At 47.6% G+C, this 14,204-nt stretch overlaps 1 protein-coding gene across 6 annotated transcripts in view; it reads right to left on the reverse strand.

Moving 5' to 3' along the window:
* si:ch211-161h7.4 (uncharacterized) overlaps positions 1 to 14,204 on the reverse strand; it is a 57,415-nt gene that overhangs the window by 16,887 nt on the left and 26,324 nt on the right. For 3 of the 6 annotated variants that reach the window (XM_082970843.1, XM_082970839.1, XM_082970841.1), the window contains 5 exons: positions 3,254 to 3,411; positions 3,188 to 3,223; positions 3,043 to 3,103; positions 1,688 to 1,886; positions 702 to 800 (listed from right to left, as the gene is read on the reverse strand). In XM_082970843.1, coding sequence (XP_082826969.1) covers positions 702 to 800; positions 1,688 to 1,886; positions 3,043 to 3,085 — 341 coding nt within the window. In that variant the 5' untranslated portion in view covers positions 3,086 to 3,103; positions 3,188 to 3,223; positions 3,254 to 3,411. Of the gene's footprint in view, positions 1 to 701; positions 801 to 1,687; positions 1,887 to 3,042; positions 3,104 to 3,187; positions 3,412 to 14,204 lie in introns of all 6 variants that reach the window. The other 3 variants (XM_082970842.1, XM_082970838.1, XM_082970840.1) reach the window with 1 other exon arrangement.

Below are 14,204 nucleotides of genomic sequence, written 5' to 3' on the forward strand. Positions count from 1 at the left end.
CAGCCAAGCCCTAACCCAGCCAAGCCCTAACCCAGCCAAACCCTAACCCAGCCAGCCAAACCCTAACCCAGCCAGCCAAACCCTAACCCAGCCAGCCAAACCCTAACCCAGCCAAACCCTAACCCAGCCAGCCAAGCCCTAACCCAGCCAGCCAAACCCTAACCCAGCCAAACCCTAACCCAGCCAACCAAACCCTAACCCAGCCAGCCAAACCCTAACCCAGCCAAGCCCTAACCCAGCCAGCCAAGCCCTAACCCAGCCAGCCAAGCCCTAACCCAGCCAGCCAAACCCTAACCCAGCCAGCCAAACCCTAACCCAGCCAGCCAAACCCTAACCCACCCAGCCAGCCAAACCCTAACCCACCCAGCCAGCCAAACCCTAACCCAGCCAGCCAAACCCTAACCCAGCCAGCCAAGCCCTAACCCAGCCAAACCCTAACCCAGCCAGCCAAACCCTAACCCACCCAGCCAAACCCTAACCCAGCCAGCCAAACCCTAACCCAGCCAGCCAAACCCTAACCCAGCCAGCCAAACCCTAACCCAGCCAGCCAAACCCTAACCCAGCCAAACCCAGGTCTCCTGTCCTGTGTAGCACTGATCTGATCATTATGAACTATAATAGGTAGAGAAACAACAAAGCAAGGAGATGGGATTAAGATCAGTCTACAGAGCCTCCATACTGAACCAGTCCAGTAGACTGACCAAGGTGTCTCTTCTTTCTTCGGCATACTGTGAGCTGGCGTCTTTTGGTTGCCGACAGAAAACCGACAGGGAGGAGAGTCCAGCACTGCATCATATCCCCTGGAGAAGAGGGAACATCAGGGGGTTATAGAAGAGGGGGGAACACCAGGGGGGTATAAAAGAAGGGGGAACACCCGGGGGTTATAGAAGAAGGGGGAACACCCGGGGGTTATAGAAGAGGGGGGAACACCCGGGGGTTATAGAAGAGGGGGGAACACCAGGGGGTTATAGAAGAAACGGGAACACCAGGGGGTTATAGAAGAAGCGGGAACACCAGGGGGTTATAGAAGAAGGGGGAACACCAGGGGGTTATAGAAGAATAGGGAACACCAGGGGGTTATAGAAGAAGCGGGAACACCAGGGGGTTATAGAAGAAGCGGGAACACCAGGGGGTTATAGAAGAAGCAGGAACACCAGGGGGTTATAGAAGAAGCAGGAACACCAGGGGGGTATAGAAGAAGGGGGAACACCAGGGGGTTATAGAAGAGGGGGGAACACCAGGGGGTTATAGAAGAAGGGGGAACACCAGGGGGTTATAGAAGAAGAGGGAACACCAGGGGGTTATAGAAGAAGGGGGAACACCAGGGGGTTATAGAAGAATAGGGAACACCAGGGGGGTATAGAAGAATAGGGAACACCAGGGGGGTATAGAAGAATAGGGAACACCAGGGGGGTATAGAAGAATAGGGAACACCAGGGGGGTATAGAAGAATAGGGAACACCAGGGGGGTATAGAAGAATAGGGAACACCAGGGGGGTATAGAAGAATAGGGAACACCAGGGGGGTATAGAAGAAGGGGGAACATCAGAGAGGTATAGAAGAGGAAACATCAGCGAAGCGTAGAGGAAACAAACTTTCCCCCTATTTGAATCAATATAACAAGACTAAAAACAACAAACTCCTTGTCAAGCGTTCCATATCGGTATCGAGTTGGGATGTATCTTACCTGTCCGCTGCCTGTCCGTTGCACTGTGGTGTCAGGGCAGCGATAGGCTGCTTTACAGGGCCGTGGTCATCTTCATCTTCATCATCATCATCACAGATCAAGAACAACGGAGAGGCTGTTATTTCCTTGTCCTCATCCCCCTCCTGCCGCTTTATGGGGCTGGAGGTCTTGATGGGAGCGTGCTTTTTAAACGGGCTCTCTACCTCAGCCAAGGGAAACACAGGGAAAAGGGTTCAGGCTCTCTACCTCAGCCAGGGAAACACAGGGAAAGGGTTCAGGCTCTCTACCTCAGCCAGGGAAAGGGGTTCAGGCTCTCTACCTCAGCCAGGGAAACACAGGGAAAAGGGGTTCAGGCTCTCTACCTCAGCCAGGGAAAGGGGTTCAGGCTCTCTACCTCAGCCAGGGAAAGGGGTTCAGGCTCTCTACCTCAGCCAGGGAAAGGGGTTCAGGCTCTCTACCTCAGCCAGGGAAAGGGGTTCAGGCTCTCTACCTCAGCCAGGGAAAGGGGTTCAGGCTCTCTACCTCAGCCAGGGAAAGGGGTTCAGGCTCTCTACCTCAGCCAGGGAAAGGGGTTCAGGCTCTCTACCTCAGCCAGGGAAAGGGGTTCAGGCTCTCTACCTCAGCCAGGGAAAGGGGTTCAGGCTCTCTACCTCAGCCAGGGAAAGGGGTTCAGGCTCTCTACCTCAGCCAGGGAAAGGGGTTCAGGCTCTCTACCTCAGCCAGGGAAAGGGGTTCAGGCTCTCTACCTCAGCCAGGGAAAGGGGTTCAGGCTCTCTACCTCAGCCAGGGAAAGGGGTTCAGGCTCTCTACCTCAGCCAGGGAAAGGGGTTCAGGCTCTCTACCTCAGCCAGGGAAAGGGGTTCAGGCTCTCTACCTCAGCCAGGGAAAGGGGTTCAGGCTCTCTACCTCAGCCAGGGAAAGGGGTTCAGGCTCTCTACCTCAGCCAGGGAAAGGGGTTCAGGCTCTCTACCTCAGCCAGGGAAAGGGGTTCAGGCTCTCTACCTCAGCCAGGGAAAGGGGTTCAGGCTCTCTACCTCAGCCAGGGAAAGGGGTTCAGGCTCTCTACCTCAGCCAGGGAAAGGGGTTCAGGCTCTCTACCTCAGCCAGGGAAAGGGGTTCAGGCTCTCTACCTCAGCCAGGGAAAGGGGTTCAGGCTCTCTACCTCAGCCAAGGAAACACGGGGAAAAGGGTTGACACTCAAGACAAGGCATTTCTGCAGATGATTATTTCTACAGATAACTTGCTGATGTCATACAGAGGTGGGCTGGTGAGACATTAACATATGTCCAGAGATACTGCCACAGTAACAAGCCATTTCAGTCACTGGCTATCAGTTATCAACAGTCATCACCTACCAGTATCCATCAACGTGCTCTCTGCTCTCCCCTCCTTGTGCATCTCTTCTCCTTTGGGCACCTGGTGTCAACAACAGATCATAAGTGTGCATTCTGCCATTTCATTTTATTTCATTCCATTGCAGAATAATATGAGGTGTTTTACCGCTTCACCAGTCTCTGATGATGGTTTTCTCTCCACCTTCTCTACAGGGTTACCAGTCTTCTCCACCTTCTCTACAGGGTTACCAGTCTTCTCCACCTTCTCTACAGGGTTACCAGTTTTCTTCCCAACAGCACTGGCGGTCTTGTTCTCCTTCTCCTCTACAGGGGCGAAGGTCGGAGAGGTAGGCAGAGGAGGAAGCTCTTCCCCAACATCAGAGGGAGGATCTGCAGGACATATTTAGTCACATTAGTTATTGGGTGTCCAGAGACAAGGTAACATACAGGACAGATGATGGGTCATAGGGATGGGCATTTTAAGTCTTCCGGTTTGGAGCGAGCAGCCGCACCACGCTTCGCTCCACAGGTAATATTACACTTCACTACATTACAACGGCTTGATTTGTTTGATCTGAGCAATTCTTCTTAGCTAGCTACATAGCCGTCTTTGTATCAAAGATAATTGTGTAGTTTAGAGTAACTGAGTAATTATCGAGGCTAGCTATCTTCGTCCTCCTAACGTAGTCAACACTGCCAGCTGCTAGCTAGCTAGTCATCACTGCTAGCTAGCCAACTTCTACCGACTAGCAGCACTGCAGAAACTATTACATCGTAACGACTTGATTAGTGTGGTGTTAGTGTTAGTTAGCCAGCTACATAGTTGTCTTTGCTGTCTCTGTATCTAAGATAATTGTGTAGTTTGAGTTTGAGTATTATCGAGGTGAGCCAGCCAGCCGCGACGCGGCGCCAGACTTACTCAACACACCTTGTCATCATTAACCCACTGCCAGCTAGCCAACCGTTACCGACTAGCAGCGCTGTAGATACTAATACTTTACAACGGAACGATTTGACTGGTGCAGTGTTACCTAGCTAGCTACTTAGTTGTCTTTGTCATAGCTTGATAATTGTTAGCTAGCTAGCCAGCCATCGAGGTTAGCTAGCCAGCTATTTCCGTCCCCCGCGACGCCATTTTTCCTAACCCAGCCAACTATTACCGACGAGCAGCATTGTTGAAACTAAATACACTACAAGGAACGTCTTGATTAGTGTTATGTTAGCTAGCTAGCTACAAAGTTGCTTTGTATCATGACAAGGTGTAGTACTGAAACTACCGAGGTTACCTAGCCAGCTACACGTTCAAAGTCAACAACGCAGCCACTGTTAGCTAGCCTACTCCACCAGCCAGCAGTACTGCATCATTTTAGTCAATAAGATTTTTGCAACGTAAGCTTAACTTCCTGAACATTCGAGACGTGTAGTCCACTTGTCATTCCAATCTCCTTTGCATTAGCGTAGCCTCTTCTGTAGCTTGTCTACTATGTGTCTGTCTATCCCTGTTCTCTCTCCTCTGCACAGGCCATACAAACGCTCCACACCGCGTGGCCGCTGCCACTCTAACCTGGTGGTCCCAGCGCGCACGACCCACGTGGAGTTCCAGGTCTCCGGCAGCCTCTGGAACTGCCGGTCTGCGGCCAACAAGGCTGAGTTCATCTCAGCCTATGCTACCCTCCAGTCCCTAGACTTCCTGGCGCTGACGGAAACATGGATTACCACAGATAACACTGCTACTCCTACTGCTCTCTCCTCGTCTGACTACGTGTTCTCGCATACCCCTAGAGCATCGAGCCAGCGGGGTGGTGGCACTGGAATCCTCATTTCTCCCAAGTGGACATTCTCTCTTTCTCCCCTGACCCATCTGTCTATCTCCTCATTTGAATTCCATGCTGTCAAAGTTACCAGCCCTTTCAAGCTTAACATCCTTATCATTTATCGCCCTCCAGGTTCCCTTGGAGAGTTCATCAATGAGCTTGACGCCTTGATAAGTTCCTTTCCTGAGGATGGCTCACCTCTCACAGTTCTGGGTGACTTTAACCTCCCCACGTCTACCTTCGACTCATTCCTCTCTGCCTCCTTCTTTCCACTCCTCTCCTCTTTCGACCTCACCCTCTCACCTTCCCCCCCTACTCACAAGGCAGGCAATACGCTTGACCTCATCTTTACTAGATGCTGTTCTTCCACTAATCTCATTGCAACTCCCCTCCAAGTCTCCGACCACGACCTTGTATCCTTTTCCCTCTCGCTCTCATCCAACACTTCTCACTCTGCCCCTACTCGGATGGTATTGCGCCGTCCCAACCTTCGCTCTCTCTCTCCCGCTACTCTCTCCTCTTCCATCCTATCATCTCTTCCCTCTGCTCAAACCTTCTCCAACCTATCTCCTGATTCTGCCTCCTCAACCCTCCTCTCCTCCCTCTCTGCATCCTTTGATTTCCTCTGTCCCCTATCCTCCAGGCCGGCTCGGTCCTCCCCTCCTGCTCCGTGGCTCGACGACTCACTGCGAGCTCACAGAACAGGGCTCCGGGCAGCCGAGCGGAAATGGAGGAAAACTCGCCTCCCTGCGGACCTGGCATCCTTTCACTCCCTCCTCTCTACATTTTCCTCTTCTGTCTCTGCTGCTAAAGCCACTTTCTACCACTCTAAACTCCAAGCATCTGCCTCTAACCCTAGGAAGCTCTTTGCTACCTTCTCCTCCCTCCTGAATCCTCCTCCCCCTCCCCCCCCCTGCGGATGACTTCGTCAACCATTTTGAAAAGAAGGTTGACGACATCCGATCCTCGTTTGCTAAGTCAAACGACACTGCTGGTCCTGCTCACACTGCCCTACCCTGTGCTTTGACCTCTTTCTCCCCTCTCTCTCCAGATGAAATCTCGCGTCTTGTGACGGCCGGCCGCCCAACAACCTGCCCACTTGACCCTATCCCCTCCTCTCTTCTCCAGACCATTTCCGGAGACCTTCTCCCCTACCTCACCTCGCTCATCAACTCAACCTTGACCGCTGGCTACGTCCCTTCCGTCTTCAAGAGAGCGAGAGTTGCACCCCTTCTGAAAAAACCTACACTCGATCCCTCCGATGTCAACAACTACAGACCAGTATCCCTTCTTTCCTTTCTCTCCAAAACTCTTGAACGCGCCGTCCTTGGCCAGCTCTCTTGCTACCTCTCTCAGAATGACCTTCTTGATCCTAATCAGTCAGGTTTCAAGACTGGGCATTCAACTGAGACTGCTCTTCTCTGTGTCACGGAGGCTCTCCGCACTGCTAAAGCTAACTCTCTCTCCTCTGCTCTCATCCTTCTAGACCTATCTGCTGCCTTTGATACCGTGAACCATCAGATCCTCCTCTCCACCCTCTCCGAGCTGGGCATCTCCGGCGCCGCCCACGCTTGGATTGCGTCCTACCTGACAGGTCGCTCCTACCAGGTGGCGTGGCGAGAATCTGTCTCCGCACCACGTGCTCTCACCACTGGTGTCCCCCAGGGCTCTGTTCTTGGCCCACTCCTATTCTCGCTATACACCAAGTCACTTGGCTCTGTCATATCCTCACATGGTCTCTCATATCATTGCTATGCAGATGACACACAATTAATCTTCTCCTTTCCCCCTTCTGACAACCAGGTGGCGAATCGCATCTCTGCATGTCTGGCAGACATATCAGTGTGGATGACGGATCACCACCTCAAGCTGAACCTCGGTAAGACGGAGCTGCTCTTCCTCCCGGGGAAGGACTGCCCGTTCCATGATCTCGCCATCACGGTTGACAACTCCCTTGTGTCCTCCTCCCAGAGTGCTAAGAGCCTTGGCGTGACCCTGGACAACACCCTGTCGTTCTCCACCAACATCAAGGCGGTGACCCGATCCTGTAGGTTCATGCTCTACAACATTCGCAGAGTACGACCCTGCCTCACACAGGAAGCGGCGCAGGTCCTAATCCAGGCACTTGTCATCTCCCGTCTGGATTACTGCAACTCGCTGTTGGCTGGGCTCCCTGCCTGTGCCATTAAACCCCTACAACTCATCCAGAACGCCGCAGCCCGTCTGGTGTTCAACCTTCCCAAGTTCTCTCACGTCACCCCGCTCCTCCGCTCTCTCCACTGGCTTCCAGTCGAAGCTCGCATCCGCTACAAGACCATGGTGCTTGCCTACGGAGCTGTGAGGGGAACGGCATCTCCGTACCTTCAGGCTCTGATCAGGCCCTACACCCAAACAAGGGCACTCCGTTCATCCACCTCTGGCCTGCTCGCCTCCCTACCTCTGAGGAAGCACAGTTCCCGCTCAGCCCAGTCAAAACTGTTCGCTGCTCTGGCACCCCAATGGTGGAACAAGCTCCCTCACGACGCCAGGACAGCAGAGTCAATCACCACCTTCCGGAGACACCTGAAACCCCACCTCTTCAAGGAATACCTGGGATAGGATAAAGTAATCCTTCTAACCCCCCCCCTTAAAAGATTTAGATGCACTATTGTAAAGTGGTTGTTCCACTGGATATTATAAGGTGAATGCACCAATTTGTAAGTCGCTCTGGATAAGAGCGTCTGCTAAATGACTTAAATGTAAATGTAAATGTAAGTCATTTCTCTATTTGAATAGTTAAAATAAAACATTGCTCTACTCTGACCAACCAGAATGACGGAAAACGCCACCACAGCAAACCGTGTTGTTTTCAGGGTGTTATATCAGCACAGTAGCCTATTCTAACAACCAGTGTTGTTTTCAGGGTGTTATATCAGCACAGTAGCCTATTCTAACAAACACAGTGTTGTTTTCAGGGTGTTATATCAGCACAGTAGCCTATTCTAACAACCAGTGTTGTTTTCAGGGTGTTATATCAGCACAGTAGCCTATTCTAACAACCAGTGTTGTTTTCAGGGTGTTATATCAGCACAGTAGCCTATTCTAACAACCAGTGTTGTTTTCAGGGTGTTATATCAGCACAGTAGCCTATTCTAACAACCAGTGTTGTTTTCAGGGTGTTATATCAGCACAGTAGCCTATTCTAACAACCAGTGTTGTTTTCAGGGTGTTATATCAGCACAGTAGCCTATTCTAACAAACACAGTGTTGTTTTCAGGGTGTTATATCAGCACAGTAGCCTATTCTAACAACCAGTGTTGTTTTCAGGGTGTTATATCAGCACAGTAGCCTATTCTAACAACCAGTGTTGTTTTCAGGGTGTTATATCAGCACAGTAGCCTATTCTAACAACCAGTGTTGTTTTCAGGGTGTTATATCAGCACAGTAGCCTATTCTAACAAACACAGTGTTGTTTTCAGGGTGTTATATCAGCACAGTAGCCTATTCTAACAACCAGTGTTGTTTTCAGGGTGTTATATCAGCACAGTAGCCTATTCTAACAACCAGTGTTGTTTTCAGGGTGTTATATCAGCACAGTAGCCTATTCTAACAACCAGTGTTGTTTTCAGGGTGTTATATCAGCACAGTAGCCTATTCTAACAACCAGTGTTGTTTTCAGGGTGTTATATCAGCACAGTAGCCTATTCTAACAACCAGTGTTGTTTTCAGGGTGTTATATCAGCACAGTAGCCTATTCTAACAACCAGTGTTGTTTTCAGGGTGTTATATCAGCACAGTAGCCTATTCTAACAACCAGTGTTGTTTTCAGGGTGTTATATCAGCACAGTAGCCTATTCTAACAACCAGTGTTGTTTTCAGGGTGTTATATCAGCACAGTAGCCTATTCTAACAACCAGTGTTGTTTTCAGGGTGTTATATCAGCACAGTAGCCTATTCTAACAACCAGTGTTGTTTTCAGGGTGTTATATCAGCACAGTAGCCTATTCTAACAACCAGTGTTGTTTTCAGGGTGTTATATCAGCACAGTAGCCTATTCTAACAACCAGTGTTGTTTTCAGGGTGTTATATCAGCACAGTAGCCTATTCTAACAACCAGTGTTGTTTTCAGGGTGTTATATCAGCACAGTAGCCTATTCTAACAACCAGTGTTGTTTTCAGGGTGTTATATCAGCACAGTAGCCTATTCTAACAACCAGTGTTGTTTTCAGGGTGTTATATCAGCACAGTAGCCTATTCTAACAAACACAGTGTTGTTTTCAGGGTGTTATATCAGCACAGTAGCCTATTCTAACAACCAGTGTTGTTTTCAGGGTGTTATATCAGCACAGTAGCCTATTCTAACAAACACAGTGTTGTTTTCAGGGTGTTATATCAGCACAGTAGCCTATTCTAACAACCAGTGTTGTTTTCAGGGTGTTATATCAGCACAGTAGCCTATTCTAACAACCAGTGTTGTTTTCAGGGTGTTATATCAGCACAGTAGCCTATTCTAACAACCAGTGTTGTTTTCAGGGTGTTATATCAGCACAGTAGCCTATTCTAACAACCAGTGTTGTTTTCAGGGTGTTATATCAGCACAGTAGCCTATTCTAACAAACACAGTGTTGTTTTCAGGGTGTTATATCAGCACAGTAGCCTATTCTAACAACCAGTGTTGTTTTCAGGGTGTTATATCAGCACAGTAGCCTATTCTAACAACCAGTGTTGTTTTCAGGGTGTTATATCAGCACAGTAGCCTATTCTAACAACCAGTGTTGTTTTCAGGGTGTTATATCAGCACAGTAGCCTATTCTAACAACCAGTGTTGTTTTCAGGGTGTTATATCAGCACAGTAGCCTATTCTAACAACCAGTGTTGTTTTCAGGGTGTTATATCAGCACAGTAGCCTATTCTAACAACCAGTGTTGTTTTCAGGGTGTTATATCAGCACAGTAGCCTATTCTAACAACCAGTGTTGTTTTCAGGGTGTTATATCAGCACAGTAGCCTATTCTAACAAACACAGTGTTGTTTTCAGGGTGTTATATCAGCACAGTAGCCTATTCTAACAACCAGTGTTGTTTTCAGGGTGTTATATCAGCACAGTAGCCTATTCTAACAAACACAGTGTTGTTTTCAGGGTGTTATATCAGCACAGTAGCCTATTCTAACAACCAGTGTTGTTTTCAGGGTGTTATATCAGCACAGTAGCCTATTCTAACAACCAGTGTTGTTTTCAGGGTGTTATATCAGCACAGTAGCCTATTCTAACAAACACAGTGTTGTTTTCAGGGTGTTATATCAGCACAGTAGCCTATTCTAACAACCAGTGTTGTTTTCAGGGTGTTATATCAGCACAGTAGCCTATTCTAACAACCAGTGTTGTTTTCAGGGTGTTATATCAGCACAGTAGCCTATTCTAACAACCAGTGTTGTTTTCAGGGTGTTATATCAGCACAGTAGCCTATTCTAACAACCAGTGTTGTTTTCAGGGTGTTATATCAGCACAGTAGCCTATTCTAACAAACACAGTGTTGTTTTCAGGGTGTTATATCAGCACAGTAGCCTATTCTAACAACCAGTGTTGTTTTCAGGGTGTTATATCAGCACAGTAGCCTATTCTAACAACCAGTGTTGTTTTCAGGGTGTTATATCAGCACAGTAGCCTATTCTAACAACCAGTGTTGTTTTCAGGGTGTTATATCAGCACAGTAGCCTATTCTAACAACCAGTGTTGTTTTCAGGGTGTTATATCAGCACAGTAGCCTATTCTAACAACCAGTGTTGTTTTCAGGGTGTTATATCAGCACAGTAGCCTATTCTAACAACCAGTGTTGTTTTCAGGGTGTTATATCAGCACAGTAGCCTATTCTAACAACCAGTGTTGTTTTCAGGGTGTTATATCAGCACAGTAGCCTATTCTAACAACCAGTGTTGTTTTCAGGGTGTTATATCAGCACAGTAGCCTATTCTAACAAACACAGTGTTGTTTTCAGGGTGTTATATCAGCACAGTAGCCTATTCTAACAACCAGTGTTGTTTTCAGGGTGTTATATCAGCACAGTAGCCTATTCTAACAAACACAGTGTTGTTTTCAGGGTGTTATATCAGCACAGTAGCCTATTCTAACAACCAGTGTTGTTTTCAGGGTGTTATATCAGCACAGTAGCCTATTCTAACAACCAGTGTTGTTTTCAGGGTGTTATATCAGCACAGTAGCCTATTCTAACAAACACAGTGTTGTTTTCAGGGTGTTATATCAGCACAGTAGCCTATTCTAACAACCAGTGTTGTTTTCAGGGTGTTATATCAGCACAGTAGCCTATTCTAACAACCAGTGTTGTTTTCAGGGTGTTATATCAGCACAGTAGCCTATTCTAACAACCAGTGTTGTTTTCAGGGTGTTATATCAGCACAGTAGCCTATTCTAACAACCAGTGTTGTTTTCAGGGTGTTATATCAGCACAGTAGCCTATTCTAACAACCAGTGTTGTTTTCAGGGTGTTATATCAGCACAGTAGCCTATTCTAACAACCAGTGTTGTTTTCAGGGTGTTATATCAGCACAGTAGCCTATTCTAACAACCAGTGTTGTTTTCAGGGTGTTATATCAGCACAGTAGCCTATTCTAACAACCAGTGTTGTTTTCAGGGTGTTATATCAGCACAGTAGCCTATTCTAACAACCAGTGTTGTTTTCAGGGTGTTATATCAGCACAGTAGCCTATTCTAACAACCAGTGTTGTTTTCAGGGTGTTATATCAGCACAGTAGCCTATTCTAACAACCAGTGTTGTTTTCAGGGTGTTATATCAGCACAGTAGCCTATTCTAACAACCAGTGTTGTTTTCAGGGTGTTATATCAGCACAGTAGCCTATTCTAACAACCAGTGTTGTTTTCAGGGTGTTATATCAGCACAGTAGCCTATTCTAACAACCAGTGTTGTTTTCAGGGTGTTATATCAGCACAGTAGCCTATTCTAACAACCAGTGTTGTTTTCAGGGTGTTATATCAGCACAGTAGCCTATTCTAACAACCAGTGTTGTTTTCAGGGTGTTATATCAGCACAGTAGCCTATTCTAACAACCAGTGTTGTTTTCAGGGTGTTATATCAGCACAGTAGCCTATTCTAACAACCAGTGTTGTTTTCAGGGTGTTATATCAGCACAGTAGCCTATTCTAACAACCAGTGTTGTTTTCAGGGTGTTATATCAGCACAGTAGCCTATTCTAACAACCAGTGTTGTTTTCAGGGTGTTATATCAGCACAGTAGCCTATTCTAACAACCAGTGTTGTTTTCAGGGTGTTATATCAGCACAGTAGCCTATTCTAACAACCAGTGTTGTTTTCAGGGTGTTATATCAGCACAGTAGCCTATTCTAACAACCAGTGTTGTTTTCAGGGTGTTATATCAGCACAGTAGCCTATTCTAACAACCAGTGTTGTTTTCAGGGTGTTATATCAGCACAGTAGCCTATTCTAACAACTACAGTGAAAGAGAAGTCTGACGTTCCCCATCATAGAACTAAGGTTGAACTAAGGTTGAACTATGGTTGTGACAAATGGAAAACGTTCGTTAACGTTTAAAACATACTTTATTTTGTCGGTTTTACACCCCTATTGAGTATGACTGCTAGAGGGCAATTAACCTGTTGGGGCTAGGGGGCAGAAACCCTAACCCTATTGAGTATGACTGCTAGAGGGCAATTAACCTGTTGGGGCTAGGGGGCAGAAACCCTAACCCTATTGAGTATGACTGCTAGGGCGCAATTAACCTGTTGGGGCTAGGGGGCAGAAACCCTAACCCTATTGAGTATGACTGCTAGGGGGCAATTAACCTGTTGGGGCTAGGGGGCAGAAACCCTAACCCTATTGAGTATGACTGCTAGGGGGCAATTAACCTGTTGGGGCTAGGGGGCAGAAACCCTAACCCTATTGAGTATGACTGCTAGGGGGCAATTAAGTTCTATGTGTTGGACAATGACTCTTACTGCAGTCCCCTGGGTTTTGTCAAGTCAAAATTGACTTTTCCTAGCAGGTTTAGGAAAATGTCTGCAGCAGGTTAGGAGAATTAACGCAGCAGGTTAGGAGAATTAGGTTAAGGTTAGAAAAAAAGTTAAGACAAAACATTACTTTTTTCACGTCAATTTGATAAAAGCTGCATCCCATCTAGACATGACCCTGTTCCCCACCCACTCAGCTGCATCCCATCTAGACATGACCCTGTTCCCCACCCACTCAGCTGCATCCCATCTAGACATGACCCTGTTCCCCACCCACTCAGCTGCATCCCATCTAGACATGACCCTGTTCCCCACCCACCCAGCTGCATCCCATCTAGACATGACCCTGTTCCCCACCCACTCAGCTGCATCCCATCTAGACATGACCCTGTTCCCCACCCACCCAGCTGCATCCCATCTAGACATGACCCTGTTCCCCACCCACTCAGCTGCATCCCATCTAGACATGACCCTGTTCCCCACCCACTCAGCAATAGTTAATGCCGCTTTCAGGTCCTCTACTGTGTGCCTCTCCTCCATGTTCTCAGTGGTAAGTACATGGGACTTCATCCCACTTCATATGTATTTATTATGGATCCCCATTAGCTGGTGCCAAGGCAGCAGATACTCTTCCTGGGGTCCTGCAGAATTAAGGCAGTTTATAGAATTTAAAAAAAACATAAAAATACATTTTCTGATTTCACAACACACTGTGTGCCCTCAGGCCCCTACTCCACCACTACCACATATCTACAGAACAACATCCATGTGTACGTGTGTATAGTGCGCATGTTATCGTGTGTGTGTGTGTGTGTGTGTATGCATGCGTCTGTGCTTCACAGTCCCCGCTGTTCCAAAAGGTCCCCGCTGCATCAGTTACCTGATGTGGAACAGAGTTCCATGTAGTCATGGCTCTATGTAGTACTGTGCTCCTCATATAGTCTGTTCTGGACTTGGGGACTGTGAAGAGACCCTTTGTGTATGGGGTGTCCAAGCTGTGCACCAGTAATTCAAAACAGACAGCTCAGCGCATTCAACATGTCAATACCTCTCATAAATACAAGTAGTGATGAAGTCAATCTCTCCTCCACTTTCAGCCAGGAGAGATTGACATGTATATTATTAATATTAGCTCTCTGTGTTCATCCAAGGGCCAGCCGTGCTGCCCTGTTTCTATGACAATTTTCCTAAGTTATTTTTTGTGTTACCTGACCACACGACTGAACAGTAGTCCAGGTGAGACACAACTAGGGCCTGTAGAACCTGCCTTGTTGATAGTGTTGTTAAGAAGGTAGAAACTAGGGCCTGTAGGACCTGCCTTGTTGATAGTGTTGTTAAGAAGGTAGAAACTAGGGCCTGTAGGACCTGCCTTGTTGATAGTGCTGTTAAG

Source organism: Salmo salar, chromosome 29, assembly GCF_965601325.2.
Source record: "Salmo salar chromosome 29, fSalSal1, whole genome shotgun sequence".
Lineage (NCBI taxonomy): Eukaryota > Metazoa > Chordata > Actinopteri > Salmoniformes > Salmonidae > Salmo > Salmo salar.